General features: G+C 36.9%; 1 protein-coding gene across 4 annotated transcripts in view; it reads left to right on the top strand.

Annotated features, from left to right (window-relative positions):
* Window positions 1-267: 267 nt before the first annotated feature.
* The window catches only part of LOC132114489 (glutamate receptor ionotropic, delta-2-like), a 398,065-nt gene continuing 375,592 nt past the window's right edge, over window positions 268-22,740 (top strand). For 2 of the 4 annotated variants that reach the window (XR_009425331.1, XR_009425332.1), the window contains exon 1: window positions 269-994. Coding sequence is in view for 2 of the 4 variants with exons in the window: in XM_059522630.1 (XP_059378613.1) it covers window positions 907-994 (88 nt within the window). In the remaining 2 variants the exon portion in view is untranslated. Of the gene's footprint in view, window positions 995-22,740 lie in introns of all 4 variants that reach the window. The other 2 variants (XM_059522630.1, XM_059522629.1) reach the window with 2 other exon arrangements.

Raw genomic sequence — 22,740 nt, 5'->3', positions numbered from 1 at the left:
AATCATAGATTTTAAGGGGGCTTACATATTAATTGCAGATGACTGAAATGAAATTGAGGTCTAGAAATCTAATGAAAATAAGCCTACAGTATTACAAAAAATGTTCAGGCACAACTAACCATTATCAGTAACGTACTAAACCAAATAAATAATAATAAATCAAGTTGATTTTAGAAAACCGTTAGTTGCCGACTAAGTGATTGGCAGTTGCTGGACAAGGGAGGAGCCACATTATCATAAACTACCTCCGCCCACCCCACTGTGGGTCTTTCTCTCGCTCGCTCTCTGCCCACGTCTCTCTTTCATCTGTTAATTCAGTTGTGGACAGCGCCGGGTACTGATGCTGCTGCCCCTGTAGTCGCATCTATCCTGGGGGCCTCCTCCCACTCATCACAGCTCGAGAATCCGCATGTAGAGCAGCTCGGTGTCTGTCGCAGAAAACTCTCCGCAGTACTGCATCGGAGTAAGGGCTCAGTGCAAAAATCCGCAACTGTATTCGTGGTTGTGAGTGTGGCGCTTTTCTGCATCAGCACAGAGGAAGTTCTGTTCACTCGTGTGGTGGCTGATGCTGTGAAATGCGTCGTGTTTAGCCCACGGAACCCCGATTTATTCACCTAGGCGGGAGAATAGAAAACCCAGCAGTGTATGGGGCTCATTTTAACTTTGTCTGATATTGATTCGTATTTGCTTGGAGATCTTGAGCATCAGGATGTTTTGACGGGCGCTCTCCAAACGGGTTACTGAAGATTTTGCCTCCAACAGAAGCGCATCCGAGTCAAAAAAAAAAAAAAGCATCGGCTGACAGTTTGAAAGGAGGACAAGCAGCCTTTCTGCACAGGATTTAAAACTATCGTCGCTTCGGCATCTTTCTGAACCTAACGAGGATAGATTTTAACAGAGGGAGAGATGAAAGTTTTTCCAGCAGTATTGTTTCTGATCACATTTTGGAGTCTGGAGTGGGAACCTGTGCTTCCCGATTCAATTATTCACATTGGTAAGTTCAGATCTCGGATGCACCATTATTGACTAATTCCTCAGTAGCCTACAGCTTGTTTCCATGTAGAGAAGATCTGTGCATTGTCTAGCAATTCGTTAAGAAATTGCGGCCCAGTTAACGTACATTTATCAAGTTCCGTGTTGAAATGGATGCATACATGCCTCTAATATCAGGTTACAGAGACGAACATCTCCATCTGTCCTCATCAATGCGTCCATTATCTGGTCTATACGGTGGGTGAGAACAGGTGGTTTGACTGGAAGCGGTTCCTCGCGACGCCGCATTGTATGCATGCCACGTTATGACATCGTTTTAAAAGCAGACACACGCACACAAACTTGTTTTTTCGAAGACAAGAGTGTCGGTAATACTCTTTGTAAAAGGATTGAGCGAACACGCACGTGCGCGTGCATGCTTGAGCGATGGGTACGAGGATTGGCACTGCGCGCGAGATCGGATAGGCTCCAAGGGAGGTCTTAAATCAGAGCTGTAAAAGAGAGGGTTCCTCCGAGGGGCCACTGAGATGGAGGCCAGGGTGCTTGGGATTTGGCAGGAGTCAATCTGGCGTGAAAGCATGCGCTTGTTTAATTTAATTAAGGCTTGATGCACTAAACAAATAAATATTGTAGCGCATGTGTTTCTGGCTACGAATGCATGCCTGAAAGTTAAATAAGTCACGCTTCATGCAGTCATCAATAAATCATCCCCAAATTATCAATTTACATATGATTCTCAAGAATGTAAATGTCTGTGAATGTGAAATGTCTGTGAAATGATGGCTAAAATTATGAGTTTGAGTGTACCGTTGCGTGGGGATATATATATATATATATATATATATATATATATATATATATATATATATATATATATATATATACATACATACATACAAGTGTGTGTGTGTATAGACACAAGCCAATACGTAATTTTACAGTAAAATTGTTGAGTGAATTGGTTTATAATTTGTGGAGTGGGTTTAGTTTATTTACAAAAGTTAGTTTATTTTTTTGCATTCTGTTATTTAGTTAATGTTACGCCTTTGTTCTAGTAGTATCTCTGTGTGTATGAGTAGCACTGTGCTCTGTTTGTTGATTGGTCACAGTTGATGGAGAGGCCAGTTGTGATGATCTTTTAGTCAGCATGTGACCTTCCATTGCACCACCTGTGTGCCATTGTAATCGTAGCAAACATTTTAAGAGCTCAAATAGGTTGATATGTTAAACTGATATAGCATAGTCATGCTGTTAAAATACATGTCTAGTCATTAAAAAAACTTTGTAATGCGAGTAACTGTATTTTTTTTTTTTTATTATTATTAGCCTATTAACGGCAAATTTTTACAATTGTTATTATTTTCTTTGTATAACCATTTGATCGATGAACGTACATCGAAAGTGTTTATTTATTATTATTATTATTATTATTATTATTATTATTATTATTATTTACATAATCTGGTGCATAAGCAATCTACCATAGCAAACAGATTTTCTACAAGACATTCAGAATATGTCATCTCAATCCAGCATTTCTTTTCGTCACATAGTGTTTCCCAAAGGCCTGTGCAAAGAACCATAATTAAATGCATATAGAAGCAAATTAATATTCGTTCATGCCTTCTCTTATACACCGTACAATGCTTTGGGGTGTTTGAGAGGGACTCTAGACATGCATTGAGACTAGACAATTTTGTCATTAGTAATCCCCTCATAATCTGTTCTCTGCAATAGCTTCGTGAATACGTGACGTCATTTGAATGCGAAATCGGCATCGTTTCTGTTCGCCGAGACGACTGATGAAGGCATTTTATCACACGCGCTTTACTTGATTGCAGAGGAGCCTTCTAATGATGTGCACACCAAGAGAAGTATCTCGCGCTCCGTGCGCTGCATGGCAATGCTGCAGCTCTTTTAGGAGCCCATTGAGAAAGTCACAGTGATTTATGTGTGTGGAGTGTCCAGCAGTATGCGGGTGCACCTCCAAATGCACCCTTTAGTACGGACCAAGAAGAGCCAGGAGACGGCATAGGCCAGCTTTGAAGTTGGTTCTAGCATAGAGACTGATGATGATTAGCTAATTATCAAATTTTTTTTAGAAACGTTTGGTTAGCTTGAGTCCTTGAGGGATTTTCAACAAGGTTCCTATCTTGCCACCTAGTGGCTGCGATGCTCTCCTCAAACTTGTACTGTTGAGGTATTCAAAGTTTTTTGGGTTAAGATGCCTTGGTAGATCAAGAAAGCCATTGCTACACACACACACACACACACATACACACACACACACACACACACACACACTTGATACTATTTGTAATTAATACATTCTATGTCAATTATTGTTTGATCTCAGTTTTTTTTAAAGTAAAGTGAAAATTAGCCTACTGTTGAAAAAAAAAGTAACCATAAATATATGTATAAATAAAAAAATGGTCAAACAATAATTGATAGACCCCCTGCTGCACCAACCGTGGACCCCCTGTTGTAGACCCCTGTTCTAGTTTGTCCTTTGCACATCAGGATGCTTTTTGACGGATATTTGCTTTCTTCATCTTGTGTTTCAGCCATGTAGTAGTGATGCCTTCAAGATATGGCATGCAATATTATTATTTTTCCTCAGATGCAGATTTTCAGATGTCTAATTGGTTGGGAGCTCAGTATAAATCTTGCAGTACCTGTTTCATCGAAATGAAGTCTACTCACCACTGTCTATGTTCACAGCAGTGTACAATTTAATGGTGTGGATTGCCCTCGTTCTTAGGAAGATTTGACTTATTGAGAGCACGTCTGGGGCTCTTAGGGGATATCATAATACTCTCCACTGACAGTATGTGTTTTCGGTCTGGCTGAAGCTTCTTTGTAATGTAGGTTGCGTGTATGACATTTATTGCGCAACTGAAGAGAATACACAAAGAGAATATCAAAGCTGGTCAGGGAATCAAATCATTATCCCTTTCGTCTGCATAGTTATGGTTAGTTATATGTTAAACTCTAAAGCCAGAGGAAATTGTAGAATATAATCATGAGCATTGCATTGCAGGTGGGACAGATGGGTAGTGCAATTATTTTGGTCTGTTTCTGGACCAAACAGCTATGCCCCCCATCCCAAGAACATGCTGATAATGAGATATGCTACTGTGAAGACTATCCTTCATAGCAATGCTTTAGCTCTCTCTCTCTTTGTCTTTCTTTGTAGTCCTACAACATAAAATAGAGGTAATGAGGAGCGATGCTTGTAGAGGTCTTGTAATTACAAGCAGTGCATTGAGATGTGTTTGTTTTGATTGGATAGCTGTATTGTGCCTGCTCAGGTGTTGGAGCAGATAATGAAAAGTTGAAACGCTAGATATAGAAGGCTTTTCTGAAGAGAATGAGGTGATTAATTTTAGGCTTGGGTTATTATTGTGGTATTAGCAGAATAATTCCTTATGTTATAGTGGAAATGTTCTCAATTAACTGGCACATTGTGCAACTTTCTGAGTTGTTGAGAAACATAATTTCTTTAATTGGTGTCTCCTTAAGATGCCCGATATTGTGCATACATTTATGCGTGCATAGAAATGCACCTTTTATTCCCAGTGGACTTGGAAGTTCATTTAAGGGCATGAGTAATTACTGTAAGCTGACCCTGCTTTAATTTCTTTCAACTGATGAAAGGAGTAATTCTATTGAAAGGCCAGCATAAGTGTAACAAAATAAAGGTTGTCCTCTAGGGGTGCCGCTTGCAACATTTGCATTTCTTACTCTGGAATTTGTCCCAGACCCATTAGGGAACTCTTGATCTTTTACACTTCTAAATCACTAATCTGTGGTTTAGTGAAACCCAGCAAATATAATTTGGATGTTTGGATGGATTCTGGGCAGTGATGTTTTTTTCAGTTTCCCTCTTATATATTTTAACTTAATTGTCCGTTATAATTGTTCAAAATTGAGGTCTGTAAGACTTTTTAAAATGTTTATAAAAGAAGTTTCTTATGTGCACCTGTTATGTCCATTTATTTGATCAAAATACATTGAAAACAGCAATACTGATAAATATTACCTTTTAAAAATTTCAGATTTTTATGTAAAACATTTTTTTTTTCTGTTTTTATATATTTTAAAATATAATTTATTTCTGTGATGGTTAAGCTGATTTATTTTTAGCAGCCATTACTCTTGTCTTCAGTGTCACATGATCCTTCGGAAATCATTCTAATACGCTGATTTAAGAAACATTTCTTATATATTTCTTATATATATATTATTTTTTTATTTTATTTTTTTATTTTTATTAATAGAAAACAGCATGTATTTAAAACAGAAACCTTTTTACATTATAAAAATATTTACTGTCAAAATCTTACTGACCCCGAACATTTGCTTCTCTTTCCACTTGCCTTCCTTTGTGTGAATTCATTTGATATGTTTTTAAACCTGGAGGCTTTAAATCCCCAAACATTATAATGTTGAACATATTTCATTAAGAATGTGTGATACATTTTTATTTACTGTTCATTTGTGTGTGTGTGTCCTCATTAGATTTTTTTTGCATATCAGTTCTCATAGGATTAGAAAAAGTCATGAAGGATAAACCTGATGTTCAGTGTATTTTCGAGATTAGAGCATTGCGTTTTCTCAAACCCCAAACAGAACATGATGGCTAATGGGGAGTTATTATGTTAGCAGAACACATGAGGAGAAAGTTTGCTTGAATGCATCTGTCTTTGTGTGCTCTCGTTGGTTTCAATCTTCCACATTACTTTGAAGTTTTGGGAGGATCTACCCGCTGTTTTGAAATTTTGAGAAGATGAGGGACGTGTTTTGCCTCTTTTGTCTCATTGAATTCATGACACCAAGGCGTTGAGTGATTTCTTGTGTGTTTAGCACACAGGCTCCCAGTCGATTGCAATGCAGCGCTACACTGAACATGTCAGTCAAGCCTTGCTGCGGGCGTTATGGTTTGTTAAAGTGCAATTGCAATACATGTGCTTGAAAAGAGTGTTTTGCCTCACTAATGCTACTCGATCATTCATAATATCATGCATCAAGCATGCAAATGCCAGTCTTGTATTGTAATAATGTCAGATGAACACTAAAACAACAAAAGTATGGGTGGTAACAAATGCTGTTACTTGAAAAAAAAAGAAATGTAATATTTTGTAAGATTTATAAAATTCCTTGAATCTGTGCAGATAAAGTGAGACGTCAGTCTTCTTGTAAACAAGCATACTGTAATACTGTGTAGCCACCTTTCAAGCACCGCTCGAAAGGGAGTGAGTCTCCTTTGAGAACTTGTGTCTCTGATCATCGCTCGCATTTGCACAGGGAGCCTTGGGCCTCCTCCTTTGACTTTGCTCTCTCTGTAGTTTTCTATTTCTCTCTTTCTTCCCACCTGCTCGCTTGGTCCCCTTCAATACCTTTCCGCTCTCGTGTGCCACGAAAGCTTACAAGTTAAGTTTTGGGGTTGCAGTCAGTTCCCTGTAGGGGGCAGTAGTGAGGCTGGATGTGTGAAATACAGTGCTGTCATATGCTTGTTTACTATCGCATTGTGAGTCACAGTCATTTACAGGTAGCCGGTTGCTGATGAAAAACACTCACTATCTGTACTGCCAGAAAATTATTATTATTTTTTTCTCACACATTTGATTGTATTTCTTTTTTGTGACAAAATTTGTCTCAATTTATCTTTCGCTATGCGTCTCTCTCTCTCATGTGATTTAATTGGTGCACTTCTCCTTTACATAGAATGGGTTTGCCTTTTATCTTTCTGTTTTAGAAGCCGGTTTTTGCCTCACTGTAAAAAAAAATAAATGATAACTGTCATATGGATTTTAAAGAAATCGTCACATGGTGAGAAATAAAGATTATTAGATAAAAAAGTTGCAATTATGAGAAATTGTTATAATTATGTGATACGAATCTGAAGTCTCAGTAACAGTTAAGAAATAAAGTCGTAATTATGGGAAATGATCGCAATTGTCAGTTATAAAAATGCAATTGAGATAAAGTCTCAATTGTAAGATATAAAGGCCTAATTATTAGAAATAATGGCACATTTAAGAGAAATGGTCACAATTGTGAGGTATAAAAATGTAATTCTGAGGTGTAAAGTGCCAATTATAGGAAAAGTCCTAATTATTAGAAAAATAGTCCCAATTCTGAAAAATGATCCCAATTGTGAGATACAGAAATTTAATTGTGAGGGATAAAGTGTTCATTTGAAGGACAAAGTCCTATAAAAATGCAATTATGAGGTATAAAGTCATAGTTATAAGAAATAAAGCCACAGTTATGAGAAATTCGTATTTATAAGAAATGATAAAACTGAATGATCCATTTGCACACTGGAATATTTTTTATGCATTTTTTAATGTCCATTGCACTAGTGTAAATGATGTTCATATGTTCATAGTTTCTGCTTATAGTGTACATACAGTACACTTATTATATAATCCATATATATATATATATATAATGTTCATAGTACTCCTATCTGTATATCATGCTGATTAGTATGTAAAAATCTGTAAATTATGTCTATAGTACTGCCTTATCTTCATATTTATTTTACATTTGTAACATATTGTAGCCACTGTATATCCTGTACTTACTGCAGTTATTGCACTTCTGGTTAGATGCTAACTGCATTTCGTTGCCTTGTACCTTACATGTGCAATGACAATAAAGTTGAATCTAATCTAAAATGTTCACATCTGTGAGATTTAAAACGTGTGAAGTAAAAAGTCATAATTATGAGAAATAAAGTCGCAATTATTAGAAATATAGTAGCAATTGTGAGATTTACGGATGCAGTTGTGAGGTGCAAAGTCTCAGTTGTGAAATATAAAGTAACAATTATGAGAAATGTTATGAATTATGAATTATACAAGTTCTGAATTATGCTGCAATACTTATGCAAAGGCCTTAGTCAGTCACTCTGTTCTAAGCATAAGTCTTGTAAATCTTAAAAAGTTAATCTTTAAATCCTCTTCAGTAAAAGCCTGCTATAAATCATGTGGATTTTGTTGTTTAGTCTCACTAATTCCTCAGATTTTTCCTGACCCTGAAATGAGGCATCTGCCTTTGTTCTCCGTAGAAGTCAATTCCCTACTTATGCCAAAGTAGACCCTTGCCTCATTATTTCTGAGACCTCTGCTTAGGTCAGTAAAGGTAACAAAATGACAACACTCACGCATAATGCCATTTTAACGATTGGAAACAATAGCAGCTCCAAGGTAGCTGCGTCAAGAGGGGGTCGAATAAGACGGGGAGATGCAATTTAGTTATGAGGATGTGATTGTGTCTTTCCGGTATTAAATCAGGGGTGTTCATCCGAAGCAAACAGGAAATGAAAATCAGGATGTAAAGCAACAACAACAGAAAATGGAGTTGTTTAAAAGTGTAGTTGTTTTCTGCAGTGATGTCCTGTGTGTTTCTATAGTACCGAAGGCAGTGAAACCACTGTACATTCATGCTGAGAAAATGGAAGTCAGTGGGACGTTACTTCTAGACTCTGCTGCTGGATAACAGGGCTTTGTTCCAATAGGCAAGACTGCATCAGCTTCAAGGCTCGGATCCCAGCCAGGGAAGTGCAAGGCTAAAACACTGATCTCAGGCTCTTGCTAGAGATTCTGCATTTTTGCTGCTTTGTAATGTTACTCTTGGGACAACCTCCATTTCGATTTAATGCACCATGAAAAGAGGATGAACCCTTCCCTTTAGAGTAGGAGAGAGGAGGAAAAGTCGTTGTCTTGTTTACTTTGAGGCGGTAATATGATTAATCAGACTCAAACTCGGTTCCTAACTGCATCTGCTTTAATGTACTTATTGGCAACTTCCTGTAACTTCTGTCAAACAGGGTTCCTCATCATCTGCTGGATAAAAGAGTGTATTGGAGGGACAACTATTTGTGAGTGCTTAACACTAGATACGATTTAAGACTGACACTCAAACGCTGACAACAACCCATCAGATGGCATCTTGCTTTTTGCCAGAATTGGACTGTATTTGATGCATTACCGAAGCAGGATCGATGAATGATTTAATGATTTGCTCCAAAAGAAGTGTTTCAAGAATGCAGAAACATCCAAAATGAGATCCGCTTCTTTTTTCCCTTTCATCTTCTACACAGCAAAAAGCATTTTTCCACACATGATTTTAAAAAAAACACCATACTTACGGTTGTATATTTTATTTGATGATTATTGTGTGAGGCAACAATCCAGCTTTCCTTCAGTGTTGAATCAGATGACATATGAAAGGTAATACAAACAAAATGCATTTCATGTTAAGTTTGTAAAAACAATCACCAGCGCAACCCACTTAGTCATGCATTGTAGAATACTACTGTGATAATGCTATGTGAGTGTTTACACTGTATACTACTGCTCAAAAATGACTGATTATTAATAAAAAAATGTCGTAAAATCAGTGAGATATTATAATTTAAACTAGTTATTTATTCCTGTGATGATAAATCCAAAAAAAAACATTTCCAGTCTTCCGTCAAAAAAGCCTTTAGAAATCATTTTAATATGCTGATTTGGTGATCAAGAAATATTTCTTATTATCATTGTTAAAAACAGTTGTGCTGCTTAATATTTTGGTGGAAACTGTTAACATTTTCATGATTCTAATGAAACAACAACAACAACATGATGAAAAGAAATTTCAGAATAACAACATTTATTTGAAATAGATTTCAAACTGATCCAAAAACAGTTTTAAACAGTAGTGTATATTTGTTGTTTGGGCCCGTTAACCAAACTTAACGCCATTATTTAAGCCAATCTTGCTGTTTTGCAAAAAAACAGAGCCATATTTAGCACCTCAAAAACGCAATTTTTGCTTTCTGGGAAATCACCCTACAGTTATAGTTATCCCTGCATATTAAACAAACAAAAAAATTTACAGTACTTTCTGTAACTTCCTCTATATTTCTGTCAGCGACTGTAAGGTGTGATGATCTTTACCTTTAGCAGCTTTCTCACACTTTGACTCATCTGACTTTCCGTTGCTGCTCTTGCTTTCATTACTTCATAAGCCTTAGCCATTTCCAAATGACCCCTTCAGTTGTATGAGAGATCTCCTCTTTAACCCCTGTAACCCACCCCAGTTTCACATCTTCAAACTGACCCTTTGACCTAGCCCATCATCTCCTTCTCATCCTCCTGGAGTCATGAGCATCGCTGTCATTTGCACTGTTTAATGCCATGTGAACACCCAGCCAGGCCATCAGAGCTTTGGCTGGCTAGTTTTGATCTAATATTGATTTCCCATTGGTTTCCTTCATAATGCAATGCATGTTCCTTCATCTTGGTTCTTCTTTAACTCTTATGACATTTGATCTATGTGAAAATTCAGCGTCTTCAAACGTTTTCCTTGGCTGGCAACTGACAAACAGTTGTGTTGTGGCTAAGCGCTGCTGTGTTTATGTAATTCACACATGCAAAGCATTGCTTGTGGAGTGCTTGGATGACGTGGTGCAAGCAACACCATATGGTCAATGAAACGTAATGACCCAAATACACTTGCAATATTAATTTATGTCCTTATTAAATATTTTAGCTACTCAGACATTTTACAACACCACACTTTTTCACAGCTAAAAATATCTCCAAGTAATTGTGCTGGTAAAAAGGAAAAAATACAACGTCCCTACAGAGTTCAGGTCTATAAACCTTTTTCCCCATAGCCTTATAGTTTTATAATTGGCTTGTGCCACCAAACCGGTGCCATTATAAGGGCAATTTGAGAGCTGCGTGGACCAATCTAATTGAAGAGGAAGTGTTAGGAGAGGGGGGCTGAAAATGGGCAAACGGGGATGGAATGACACATTGCTTGTCTCTTGAAGCGAAATTAGCTGTTTTGTAGATTGTTTGATCTGCTTGCAGTGGACTGTCAGTCTGTCTACACAGCCAGTCCACTGTGCAGTCCGCCACCATCTATTCAACTCTCATTTATACAGGGAAATTGCTTTTCTTGTTATCGGATATCGCTCTTCACATGAAGCTCGGCATAGAGGAATGAGCGTTTAAAAAAAAAAATCCAGTGTGTTTATCATAACAGGCTTTAAGATAACACTGGGGATATTTTAGAAAGTGACATGATTATAAAATGATTTTACATGATTATGTAAAAGCTGTACATGAAATATTTTCAAAGCTGTTCTCTTGCTAGGAATCATGTTGTTTATATCTGGGGGTCAAGGTTTTGCTGGTTAGCACGGCCTCATTAGCTCTCGTTACCATAACTGTACCTTCTGGTTCAAAAAAGTCTTTGTTAATTTACAATAATTTAAAGGCAACCATGTATTCTGATAGAAATAGCATGCATACTGTATATTAATATTTCATTATAGTGTAGTAGATGTTTTAATTTGTATTTGGTAAGTTGTTATATAGACTTTTTTACATCATAAAAAGTCATTAATGAAGATTTTGGGACAGTGTATGTTTTTGTGGTGCCATCAGCCAATCAGTAATCATTTTCCTGCAGTTCTAGAGTAATTAGTACGCAGTATTTACAAGTAATTGTAAGTGATATTAAGAATAAAAGATGATGCTAATGGATAGTGTTCTGCAGATTTTGTAGATCTCTTTGTTTTATATCAGCAATAATATACATTTTGAAAACAGAAATCTTAAACATTGGATCTAACAACTGCAGCATGTCATGGCCTGCAGGAGGATTGTGGACGTAATATAATTTCCATATGGAATCACAAGGGGAAAACAACAGATTGGAGACTGTCGCTGTTAGCAGTTGTTGCCCTTTCCAAAGTGTTGCCATTTTTGTCAGCCAGTTTGTCCCTCGTTTCCTCTGGTCAATTCAAATTGTGCTACTTGTGTTTTTCTGTCCAGCTGAGAGGACACTGATGAGGTCTGAACACCCTTGAGAGAGTCTGATCACAGGCCTTAAAGTTGCTTTATAGAAATCAAATAAGGCTGCTTCCTCATAGCAAAATGAACCATCTGCTTCGATTTTATTGCAAAGTCAAAGTTTGTGGTTTCACCTCTTCCCACAATGACTTGTTGAGTCAATAGCTAATTGGAATTTGAATATAAATTCATTTGCACTGATTGCTGAATGAAGAGTTTCTGTTCGAGACTTTAAACGGAAACCAATTGGCTAATGCAAAGCCTCGAAATACACTTTTTATTCACCAATTGCATCATAGAAGTTTCCAATACCTTTGCCTTGCTCTTTGGCCACCCATCTTACCACTGATAATTGGATCCTGGAAAAAGCTCAGTGAGAAACTACTTTACATAGCTTTCTAAATCAGAACATGGGATTCCAGTGCGCTTCAATATTGCATTTCAACTTTGTGTGAATGGGTGAAATATTCATATCCCCAAAATGACTTTAATATGGGGATCTTTCAAAAAACGTGAGAGTAGAATTTAACCTAATCTGGAATTCATTTCCTATCTAATAACATTTCAATGTATCTGTTCATCTAACCAATATCTAAGCTAAAATGACATACTGTAGTTTAATAGTTCAAACATTTTAACTATATTTAAATCTGTCTTTTAATCAGACATGAAAAACATGAGCTAGTTCAAGCTGTGTAGAGAGTTAAAGCACAGGATGCTTTGTAAAGACTGTAGCAGTTGCATGGTTAATGCCTCATAATCCCTTAGTAGTAGAAATGGAAACTTGGAATTTTCTAGTAGTTCTAAGATCAAAAGATTCCATCGATCCAGTTTTGAATGATGCAAATTCTGCTAAATGAGTTCTGTAGCTGAAATATTATTAAGACACTTGCAGTAGAGCTACTTATTAGCAAACGCAACTAAGCTACAGTGTTGTTGTATAGCTAACAAAAAAAAAAAAAAAAATTGGCAGCACTAATACCTTAACTGCATTTTCATTAGCATGACAGTAGCTCAGCTTTTCCAATAACAAGCTACCTTATTTAAGCAGCAATGTAGCGTGACCACATGGTATATTGCAACGGTATGCCTCATTGAGTGAACTGAGGCAAACACGCTTTCAAAACCTCCTCTCTCTCAGACAGCATGTCAAGTAAAAAAAAAAATGTATTTCCATATTTAACATTGCTTATTATATATTAGTGATGCTAAAGGAGCTTTCATTTGGCAACATATTATTAAATTGTTTGTTGTACATATTCCCTAAATGAAATGTCTAGTAAGTGATGCTAAAAGTTGAATTCTCTCTTGTATTTTAAAATAATGTACCACCTACACTTAACTCTCCCCAAGCCTAATTGATAGTGTTAACAAAAGCAAACATGAGATACAATAAATAAGTAAAGAAATTCTGAGGCAACTTTGCCATTTCAGGTTGCTTCTACAAGTCTTTAAGCTCTTTTATTGTGACTTGTGTTTCTCAAGTGCTCTGTAGTACTGTACCAGGTGAGCTACCAAGCAAGTTTACTACATTAGAAAAGCCGTATATTGAGATGGTTATGTGATGTAAACATCAAAATGTATTGGTTTACAAATCACAGGAGGAAACATGCAAAAATAAGTTTATTATCTGCCTCTGTAATCATCATTTGAGTGAAAAAGAATAAAAGTTGTTGGTGTTTTATTACCACTATAGTTTATTTTAGTTCTGGAAACTGCAGTGGATTGTATGTATAGGTATGTTCTCGAAATTTTTCACGGCACATTTTTTTCCAATTACCCAATGTTGCCAATTTGTTGCAGACTACCATAGTTTTTCAAGTACAGTTACTGTAGTACATTTTGAATTGGAAGTTTAGTGGTATTATTTATGGTGGTATTATTACAGTACATTTTTAGTAGTAGATTAGATCAAATTTTCATTAACTGTAACTGATACTTTAAAGTGTGAGTAGCTTATGGCTCAGCATGATTTGTTGCTGTAGCTCAGCAGTTCTAAAGTAGTTTCAAAGCTGAGAAATAATTTGCTGTAAAACTTTACTTGAAGCCTTTAAGTATAACACATTATAAAGTTATTCACAATGTACATTGTAATGCATTATATCTTTTTTTTTATAAATAATTGTTACTAAATATAAAATGAATTATAATATTTGAAGGTTTGTTTGTTTGTTATGTGTTTTAATGCATTATGTGTAACAGTGAGTGGACTAGTATTATAACTATGGTTATAATTATTCCTCAGATCATTCAGTGCATTATAAGTTGCATTACAATGCATAATAAATGCAATGTATTGAGCATAAAGGCTTTAAGTAAAGTGTAACCTAATTTGCTTTACCAGCCTACTTCATAGTGGTTGTCTCCAGACAGGGTGAAAATCTCACAGCAATCAAAACTCAGTTAAACATATTGTCACACACTGTGACTTTAATGTTGTCAAATTTATTGATTTCTAAAGGAAAAGTGTCCCAAGAGAGACCTGGTGGGTTGTCATCTCTCTTGCTGTGATGTGCTGCTGTGCATTTCAATGTTGATGCTGAGCTTATGGGTGCACTGTTTGATTTTTATACAAGGTGTGCGTTGGACTGTATGAGTAATAAAATAAGAGAGCGAGAGAGAGAGCAGTGGATTCTATAATGGCGGTGCAGTAAAAATTATTGCGCAGGTGCTCTGTTAGCAAGTATGCCTGGATGCACTGCTCATCTTTTTTATTCCAGCTTTGAAATTGTGCTTGTTGACCAAGTAAATAAGGCCCAGTTACACACCATCCTTTTCCAGCTACTTTCAAAGATGATTGAGTGCCTGGTCAAATAGTCATTAACCTTTGGGGTTGTAACAAGTCTTCATTATCTCAGGTGTTATGTTCTCATAAAGGAAAGACAATGATGCTTTTGCAAATCACCTGAGCTTAATGGTGGTATTATTACAGTAACAATAAATTACTTTCATTTGTGTTTTGTCCTTTTAAAATGAAAGGAGTAAATAAATATTCAACCAAAAAACATCCGCTTTCTGAACAGCAGGGGCATAAATCACTGTCACTGCTCTGAAATAGACAAGCTTGGGAAGCCATATATATTTTGAGGAGCTATAATATTATAAATATTTTTTAAAACACATGTGTTATTATGACTATTATGAAAGTAAAATGTAAAATGTAAAAGTAAAAAATTCAAATATAGTATATATACAGTATATGTAATACATGTAGTATATATGTAATATATATTTAATGTTGTAAGAAGCCTCTTATAAAAACATTATAACAGTTATATAGTGAAATATTAATAATGTGCTGCTTAATATTTTTCTGGAAACTGTAAAACATTTTTAGAGTCTTTGAATTATAGAAATTTCAAAACAACTGCATTTATTTTAGTAATTTTTTATCAATTTAGTGTTATCTGTATTATGAATCATTGCTAAATAAAACAGTTAAATTTACTGTACAGTACATACTGCAAAAAAAAAAAAAAAGGTTCTTCACTGGTTCTTTTTGGTGGTTGAAGTGCGATATTGCACCACTGCAATATAAAGAACCCGTTGAGCCCCTGTATAGCTCTTCTAAGGTTCTCTAACTCTCTCTTCGTCTCTTAGATTAGTTGGGGAAAGGATACAGCGTATTTCCTGAAGACAAACCTTTTTGCCCCAAAGTCCCCCCTAGAAGGAAATATTCCAGGGACCCCACTCTAGACTTTTTGTCCACAGAAAAGCATAAAAGTGAATCAAAACAGCTTTTGCCAATGTAGTTAATTCCCATTTATAGCAAACATATGAGAATGGAGTAACATACCTAAAATCTAAGAAAGGGAATGGGGTTCCTGTTATGGTTCTACATAACACCATTTGACAAAAGTGCTGTATAGTGCCTTTAAAGATAGGTGCTATATAGCACTTAAAGTGGTTCCCCTATGATCACAAGCCAATGAACCATTTTTAGCGCTATTTAGCACCATTTCTTTTTTTAAATACATAGAGAGATATATATTTAATGTAGATAAATCCCTTTATAATAAGTGAAACTGCCTGCACAGGAAGAGCTTGTTTGCAACACTTGTTTAGTTGATGAAAAACAGCTACTCCATACTACCATCTGAGTGCAGCAAAATTATTTTGTTTACAAGTGCTGTGTGTGTGCTGATTGCTATATATCTTTATATAGTTTGTGATGTTTCCTGGTCCTTAATGGGAGTATCTACCTGATCTACACGTCTAAAACTGCAGTTCTCAAGGAAAACAATCTCAGGCATCATTACTTCTCTAAGCACGCAGAGCAACATGTTGTATATAATGGAGAGATGAGTAGCTCAACTTCTGTCTTTGCGTCAATAAATGTATAATTCATAGTTGTAATGGGTAGCTAATTCGAGACGATTCTAGGAGTCTTGACGGGCTCCTGCCTAAGTATGAAGAAATGCTTCTTTCTTCCTTCAAAGAATAAAGTTAATCAGGAAGACAAAGACAGGGTTTGATAAATGGAGAGAGCTACTGTAGCATGTAAACAAAAAAGTCGAGACATTTGTTTTTCTCCCCCAAATCAATTTCAGAAATGCCAGATGGACAGCTTTAGCAGACGCATCTCCAAAAAATATGAAAACAATATAGTCTGATGGAGCACCGAGAAAAAGCAAACAGACTGATTTAATTATGACATCGCCTGTGGTATCTGAGGGATGACGAGCACTAATGGCTGAGCCCGGCCTCGCATGACGTGTAACTGGGACTTGTTTGTTTATCTTTTTTTTCCCTACTGAGGTGACGATCTACAGTAAACGGAGTACAGGTTAATGAGATGTCATCTGATGAGATTGTCGGAGAGATCTGGATCTACAGCAGAGTGCATGTGTTGAGTTAGTATTCTCTGTGATTTAGCTTCTGTACTTTGAATTCTGACTGCTTTAGGGACCATGACAGGATGATGGCCCGAGGTCTTGTTCTTTGTAGTGACTGTCGAATAGCATGTTGACCGTTATAAGAAACTGAAAAGTATTTATGTGGCTAAAGGAACATCAATATATTTTTTTACAGGCTGTAGTACATGACAATACAGCACTAAATACACAAACATTTATTGCTTCTTGAAAGCATTTTTTTTGTGTTAAGTGATTGATGATTTTGGAAATTATGGGAAAATACATGTACATGTTTTTAATGATATTCACATCATTTTTACAGTTTTAGCACAGAGACAATAACTCAAATTAGGACTAAAAGTGATAGTTCTAGCTGGTTACATACTAATTTTTCATCAAGGGATTTAACGCACTAAAACATATTTGCCAATTCTACAATTTTGTTTGCACTTAATAGCAATTTAATCCTTTTCACTATTGTCACAAAAACAACTTTTTCTGTCACATTGATCTATAATTGTCTCTTTAGGGTAAGTTAATTATACAGAGAAAACAATCTTGCCATGGAAACTTACATATTTATGTATTTTTTACATTCTGTAGAATAGATATTCCTACAAATAAAATTAACATATATACAATATATGACTTTATGACATCTAATAAGTGGGTGTGTGAAATTGAAGCAGCCCGTCAAAACCTTTGAGTTAATATATGATATGAAGTTAATAGAAGTTGGAAGTGAGTTTTGGAGTTGTCTCTTCGCTGTCAGGAGAAAGTTGCTCCCAATTATTATCCAGATGTTTGTCTTGAATTTGCTGAAAATAAGTACAAATTGAATATATGCGTTGCAGATGAAAGCATTACATTTTCAGTGACAGATTAGTGACAACATACAACTAGTAACTGCCTTGAAATGCTCGTCTTTGCCATCAGAGTTTATTTGTTTACAATTTCTTCTCATCTGAATGATGAAGTGTTGAATGACTAATGTTGTTTGTAAAAAAAAGAGAAAGTGCTTTTGATTTTCATGATGGACAAGCTGTTTTTTTTTTTTTTTAAATACAAAGAAGGACAGAAAAAAAGTTTCTACAGTCTAAATGTAAAACCCAAAATATTCAAATCAAAATAACCTCAACATTTATTGGAAAGTTGGAAAGTACACTAAGTTTGAGGTTGGTAAGTTTATTTATTGGTAAGTTTGATTTATTTATTGATTGAAATAAGTCATTGTAACGGGTTATTACTTATAAATTTGGACTTCACTTTATGAACCAATTAGGAGATCAGAAGATTGTTATGTTCGACTACGGAGATGGAGAGTTATTGCTGAGGGATGACAGGACACCACTGTTAAGGTAAGTATATAACTTTTATAAATGTTTGTTTGAACACACAGGCCTTTCCCCTTTTAAAGTAAACACAATAAAATAAAATAAATAAACAATTAGAAGTGAATCACTTAAATTCAATGAAAAGAAATAGAAGAATAGAAGAAGTCACTGAACAAATCACTGTCAGTTTTACACTAGAAATACATTAATAATGTACCCAACAGCAAATTGACAAAACCTGTTCAGACTCAACCACAATTTTGTAATATCACACTCACGTCGACGATAGGTTCAATTTCCAAATACTCAATCACTGATATCAGTCTTTTCTATTAGATATCTCAGTTCTCAGTCCCGTATGGAGAAGGAAAAAACAGTCTCTGTGCAGGAAAAGTTTTACCTTGAGCAGGGAAAAACAAAATATGAAATCAAGATACTCTCTTGGTCCTTTAAGATGAATTTTCTTCTTTTTTCGTCCAGTATCCGATTAGGTTGGCTCGCCATCCATGAGAATCAACTCCACTCAGAAAAAAAACCTGACCTGTTCAAAAGGCCAGAAATGCACCACCGCATTTAGTCAACAATGGCATCACATAAGGTAAGTATCTCATCATCAGAGTAAATTAACATTTAACCATACAAATAAAAGTAATCAGTGTTTTACAATATTGTACCTTTTACAATATTACATTGCTAATAAACATTTCTCTTTTCAGGCACGCGCACGAGACATGCACGTGAAGCAATTTGACTCCAAGTGAAAATGACTGAACTCACTCAGCACAATGAAATTGTACAATAAATAAAAATACTCCAAAAATACAACATAAATCTTATGAACATAACAAATGAAATAAACTTCTGTTTTTCTCACAAAAGTAGTGTTGTGTTTCTTATTTAAACATTAAATTCAGCATACACACATAAATGAACTCACCACATCCAGATATTCACTTTCCAGCAATACGACGATGTAATTAACCCATCGATCGTCACAGGAGTAAAACAACTACAGAATCCACTCAATATCGTCCTCTTTTAACAATCCTGAAGAGATGTAAAGACTATTTTTATAGTTTTACTCAATTATTTCTCAATTTTCTTTATGACTAAACTAGACGAATTTCTCTCAGACTTCTCCACTCTCCGGTCTCGCGCATCTGCTCTGTGGGCGGATCACATCAACAGTATTCTGATTGGCTGAACCAATAACCCTAAATATTACAAATTATTTTTCCCACATAATTTATTCAACGAAAAAGGTTTGTTGACATCACCAATCTTTAATTATTTACGTTTTTGTGAACCCATTCATTTACAAAAATATATTTTATAATACTGAATTAGTCTGGGTTACATCCTCCCCTCCTAACTGTGCACGTCCCGTGACACAATAAAGAGTGACTCACATTTTATACATCCTGTATTGAGGATATCTCAGCTAAACTATTCAGACTTTCAGTGCCGCTCAATGCATTAGCGAAAGCAGTGTTTAACCCTTGAAACAAGGACTGCACTACATGTATCAAGGGGTTTCCAAGCTGTGGATAGGTAAGTATTTTAGGCCTCTCTCTTCGTCGAACCGATCGTCTGGGTAAGTCTCCTGAATGCTCATTTTTCTCCACATCGGAACTCTGGTTGTGTCCACTACATTCATCTTCAGCATTTACTTGGTCATTAACTGGTGTTACATCAGGTAAATGACTTGCCTCTACATATTCCGCAACATCAGGTAAGTATTCCACTGGAACTTCAACAGGTAAGTGTTCCCCTACAGCTCCAGTAGGTGAAGCTTGCTCTTGAACATCTACAGGTGAGTCACTACTCTGAACCTTCATAGCTGCATCATCTGCTGAGGATGAATGGACAACCTCAAGATTAGGAGAATCTTCCTTCAGATTGTTCGGCTTAAGAACTTTATGAACAGTAGTAAACCTTGTTTCATTGACTGGATATATACTTTGTACAGGATCAGGAATTTCATCATCTGTCTCGAGAGCAGAATCCAGACCATCAGGGCCTTGTGAATCAGGATTCAGCCGAGTCCTGCGCCTTGTGGTAGGTTTACTCACAGCTGGTTCTAAGGTTTCAGAAACAGGTAGGAACCCGCAAGGAAGCAAAAGATCTCTATGAAGAGTGCGAAGCGGACCATCCTTTGTCTCTGGACGAACCGTGTAAACTGGTAAGTCAGAAACGCGTTTCACAACGACGTAGACTTCAGATTCCCATCTGTCTGCTAACTTGTGCTTCCCGCGGATACGGACATTCCTGACTAACACACGATCTCCAACTTCCAAAGAAGAATTGGTCACATTTTTGTCAAATCGAATTTTGTTCTTTTCAGCAATTTTCTGTGCATTTCGTGAAGCAACCTCATAACTCTCTTTTAAGTGAGACTTAAGATGTTGAACATACTGTGAATGAGATACTTGTGAACTGTCTTTACCAGGTAATCCCAAAGCAATATCAAGTGGCAACCGAGGTTGACGGCCAAACATCAGTTCATACGGGGAAAATCCTGTGGCTTCATGCTTGGTGCAATTATATGCATGGACCAAAGGTTTAACAAAATCCTTCCAATGGCTTTTATCCTTTTCTTCCAATGTTCCGAGCATGTTTAACAAAGTCCGGTTAAATCGTTCCACAGGATTCCCCCTAGGATGATATGGTGTTGTTCTGATTTTTTGGATCCCAGCAATTGCACAAAGTTCCTTGATGGTATGTGACTCAAAGTCTCGTCCTTGGTCACTATGTAACCTCTCAGGGAAACCGTAATGCACAATGAATTGATCCCATAGGCACTTTGCAACGGTTCTTGCTCTTTGATTTGGTGTTGGTACAGCCACAGCATACTTGGTAAAAAAATCAGTAATCACCAAGATATCACGAGTGTTGCTCTTGTCTGGTTCAAGAGAAAGAAAATCCATACAGACAAGCTGTAAGGGTCTTGTGGCTTGGATGTTTACCAAAGGTGCACTTTTTTGTGGCAAAGTTTTCCTGCGGACACAACGATTGCAGGTCTTAACTTTTTGCTCTACTTCAGCTCCCATCCTTGGCCAATAGAATCTGGAGCGGACCAGATCCAGCGTCCTTTCCATTCCCATATGACCCATTTGATCATGCAAACTGCTCATAGCAAAACTTCTGAGATCTTCTGGCAAAACCAATTGATGACTGACAGAGTCCCCATCTCGTCGCCGCCTATACAGAACTCCGTCCATCAACTCAAGACGGTCCCATTCTCGTAAGTAAAAGGGAAAATCTGGATATTCCTTTCTTAATGCAGGTGGAGGTTTTTCACCTGATTCCAGACACATTATCACCTCATGAATGATTGGATCAGATCTCTGCTTTTCTATTAATTCTCCCTTCGTCAAATCAGGTAAAGCAGGTAACCCACTTAAGTTATTTTCTTGCTCAAAACACTCAGGCACTGCTTCAGGATGAAACGCAAGGGACTCAACCAAGGTAACACCAGAATCATCAGCCTGTTGGATAAAATGTTTATCGCAGATGGCTCTGATTGCATCATTATCAGTACTCTGTAAGGTTTCAGCACCCGTTGTATGGTACTGCACAAACTTCTGGATCCTCTCATACTCTTTTGACGACAATTGATCCTCTGACTGCTCTTTGTGTGGTCGCCTTGACAAGCTGTCTGCATCAATGTTTTGTTTACCAGCCCGGTACTGCAGCTTAAATGAGAATGTGGAAAGTGCAGCGAGCCACCGGTAGCTAGTAGCATCAAGCTTAGCGGTTGTCAGAAGATAAGTCAATGGGTTACTATCTGTTACGGCAGTAAATGTGCTGCCATAAAGATAGTCATGAAACTTCTCCGTTACAGCCCATTTAAGGGCAAGAAACTCAAGTTTATGAGCTGGGTAACGGGACTCGCTTCGCGATAAACCTCTGCTGGCAAATGAAATCACACGTTGTTTCCCATCCTGCTCTTGGTACAGTGCAGCCCCCAGTCCTGTGGTGCTGGCATCTGTATGAACAACATAAGGAAGTTTGGGGTCCGCAAAACCCAAGACAGGAGCGGTGGAAAGCTTTTCAATGAGGGTCTTGAATGCTTCTTGGCAAGCAGTCGTCCAACGACCACCAAAAGGCTCTTTGGGATCGTAATACTGACGTTCTTTATCAGCCTTCTTACAACTTTTCCTCAGTGGTGGATAACCAGAAGTCAGGTCATTCAGGGGTTTTACTATTTGTGAGTAGGCTTTAATAAACCTACGATAGTAGCCTGAAAAACCAAGAAACGACCTTAACTCCTTAAGGTTTCTTGGACATGGCCAGGTTTTTATAGCCTCAATCTTTTCAGGATCCGTTTCCACCCCACGCTCGGATACCACATGCCCTAAGTATCTGACAGAAGTCTGGAAAAAACGGCACTTCTCTGGCGAAAGTTTGAGCCCGTATTCCTTCAGGCGAGCTAAGACTTGCAGCAGCCGCCTCTCTTGTTCCTCTAGGGTTTTGGAGAACACAATCAAGTCATCCAAAAACACAAGCACTTCTTTTAGATTGATGTCTCCCATACACTTTTCCATCAGCCTTTGGAAAGTGCTTGGTGCATTGGTTACCCCCTGTGGCATCCGATTAAATTCCCAAAACCCCAACGGACACACAAAAGCAGTTTTGGGCTTGTCCACTTCTGCAACTTCAATCTGGTAATACCCAGATTTCAAGTCTAAA

This window comes from Carassius carassius, chromosome 34 (genome assembly GCF_963082965.1).
Source record: "Carassius carassius chromosome 34, fCarCar2.1, whole genome shotgun sequence".
Lineage (NCBI taxonomy): Eukaryota > Metazoa > Chordata > Actinopteri > Cypriniformes > Cyprinidae > Carassius > Carassius carassius.
This window is presented reverse-complemented; position numbering and strand designations above follow the sequence as displayed.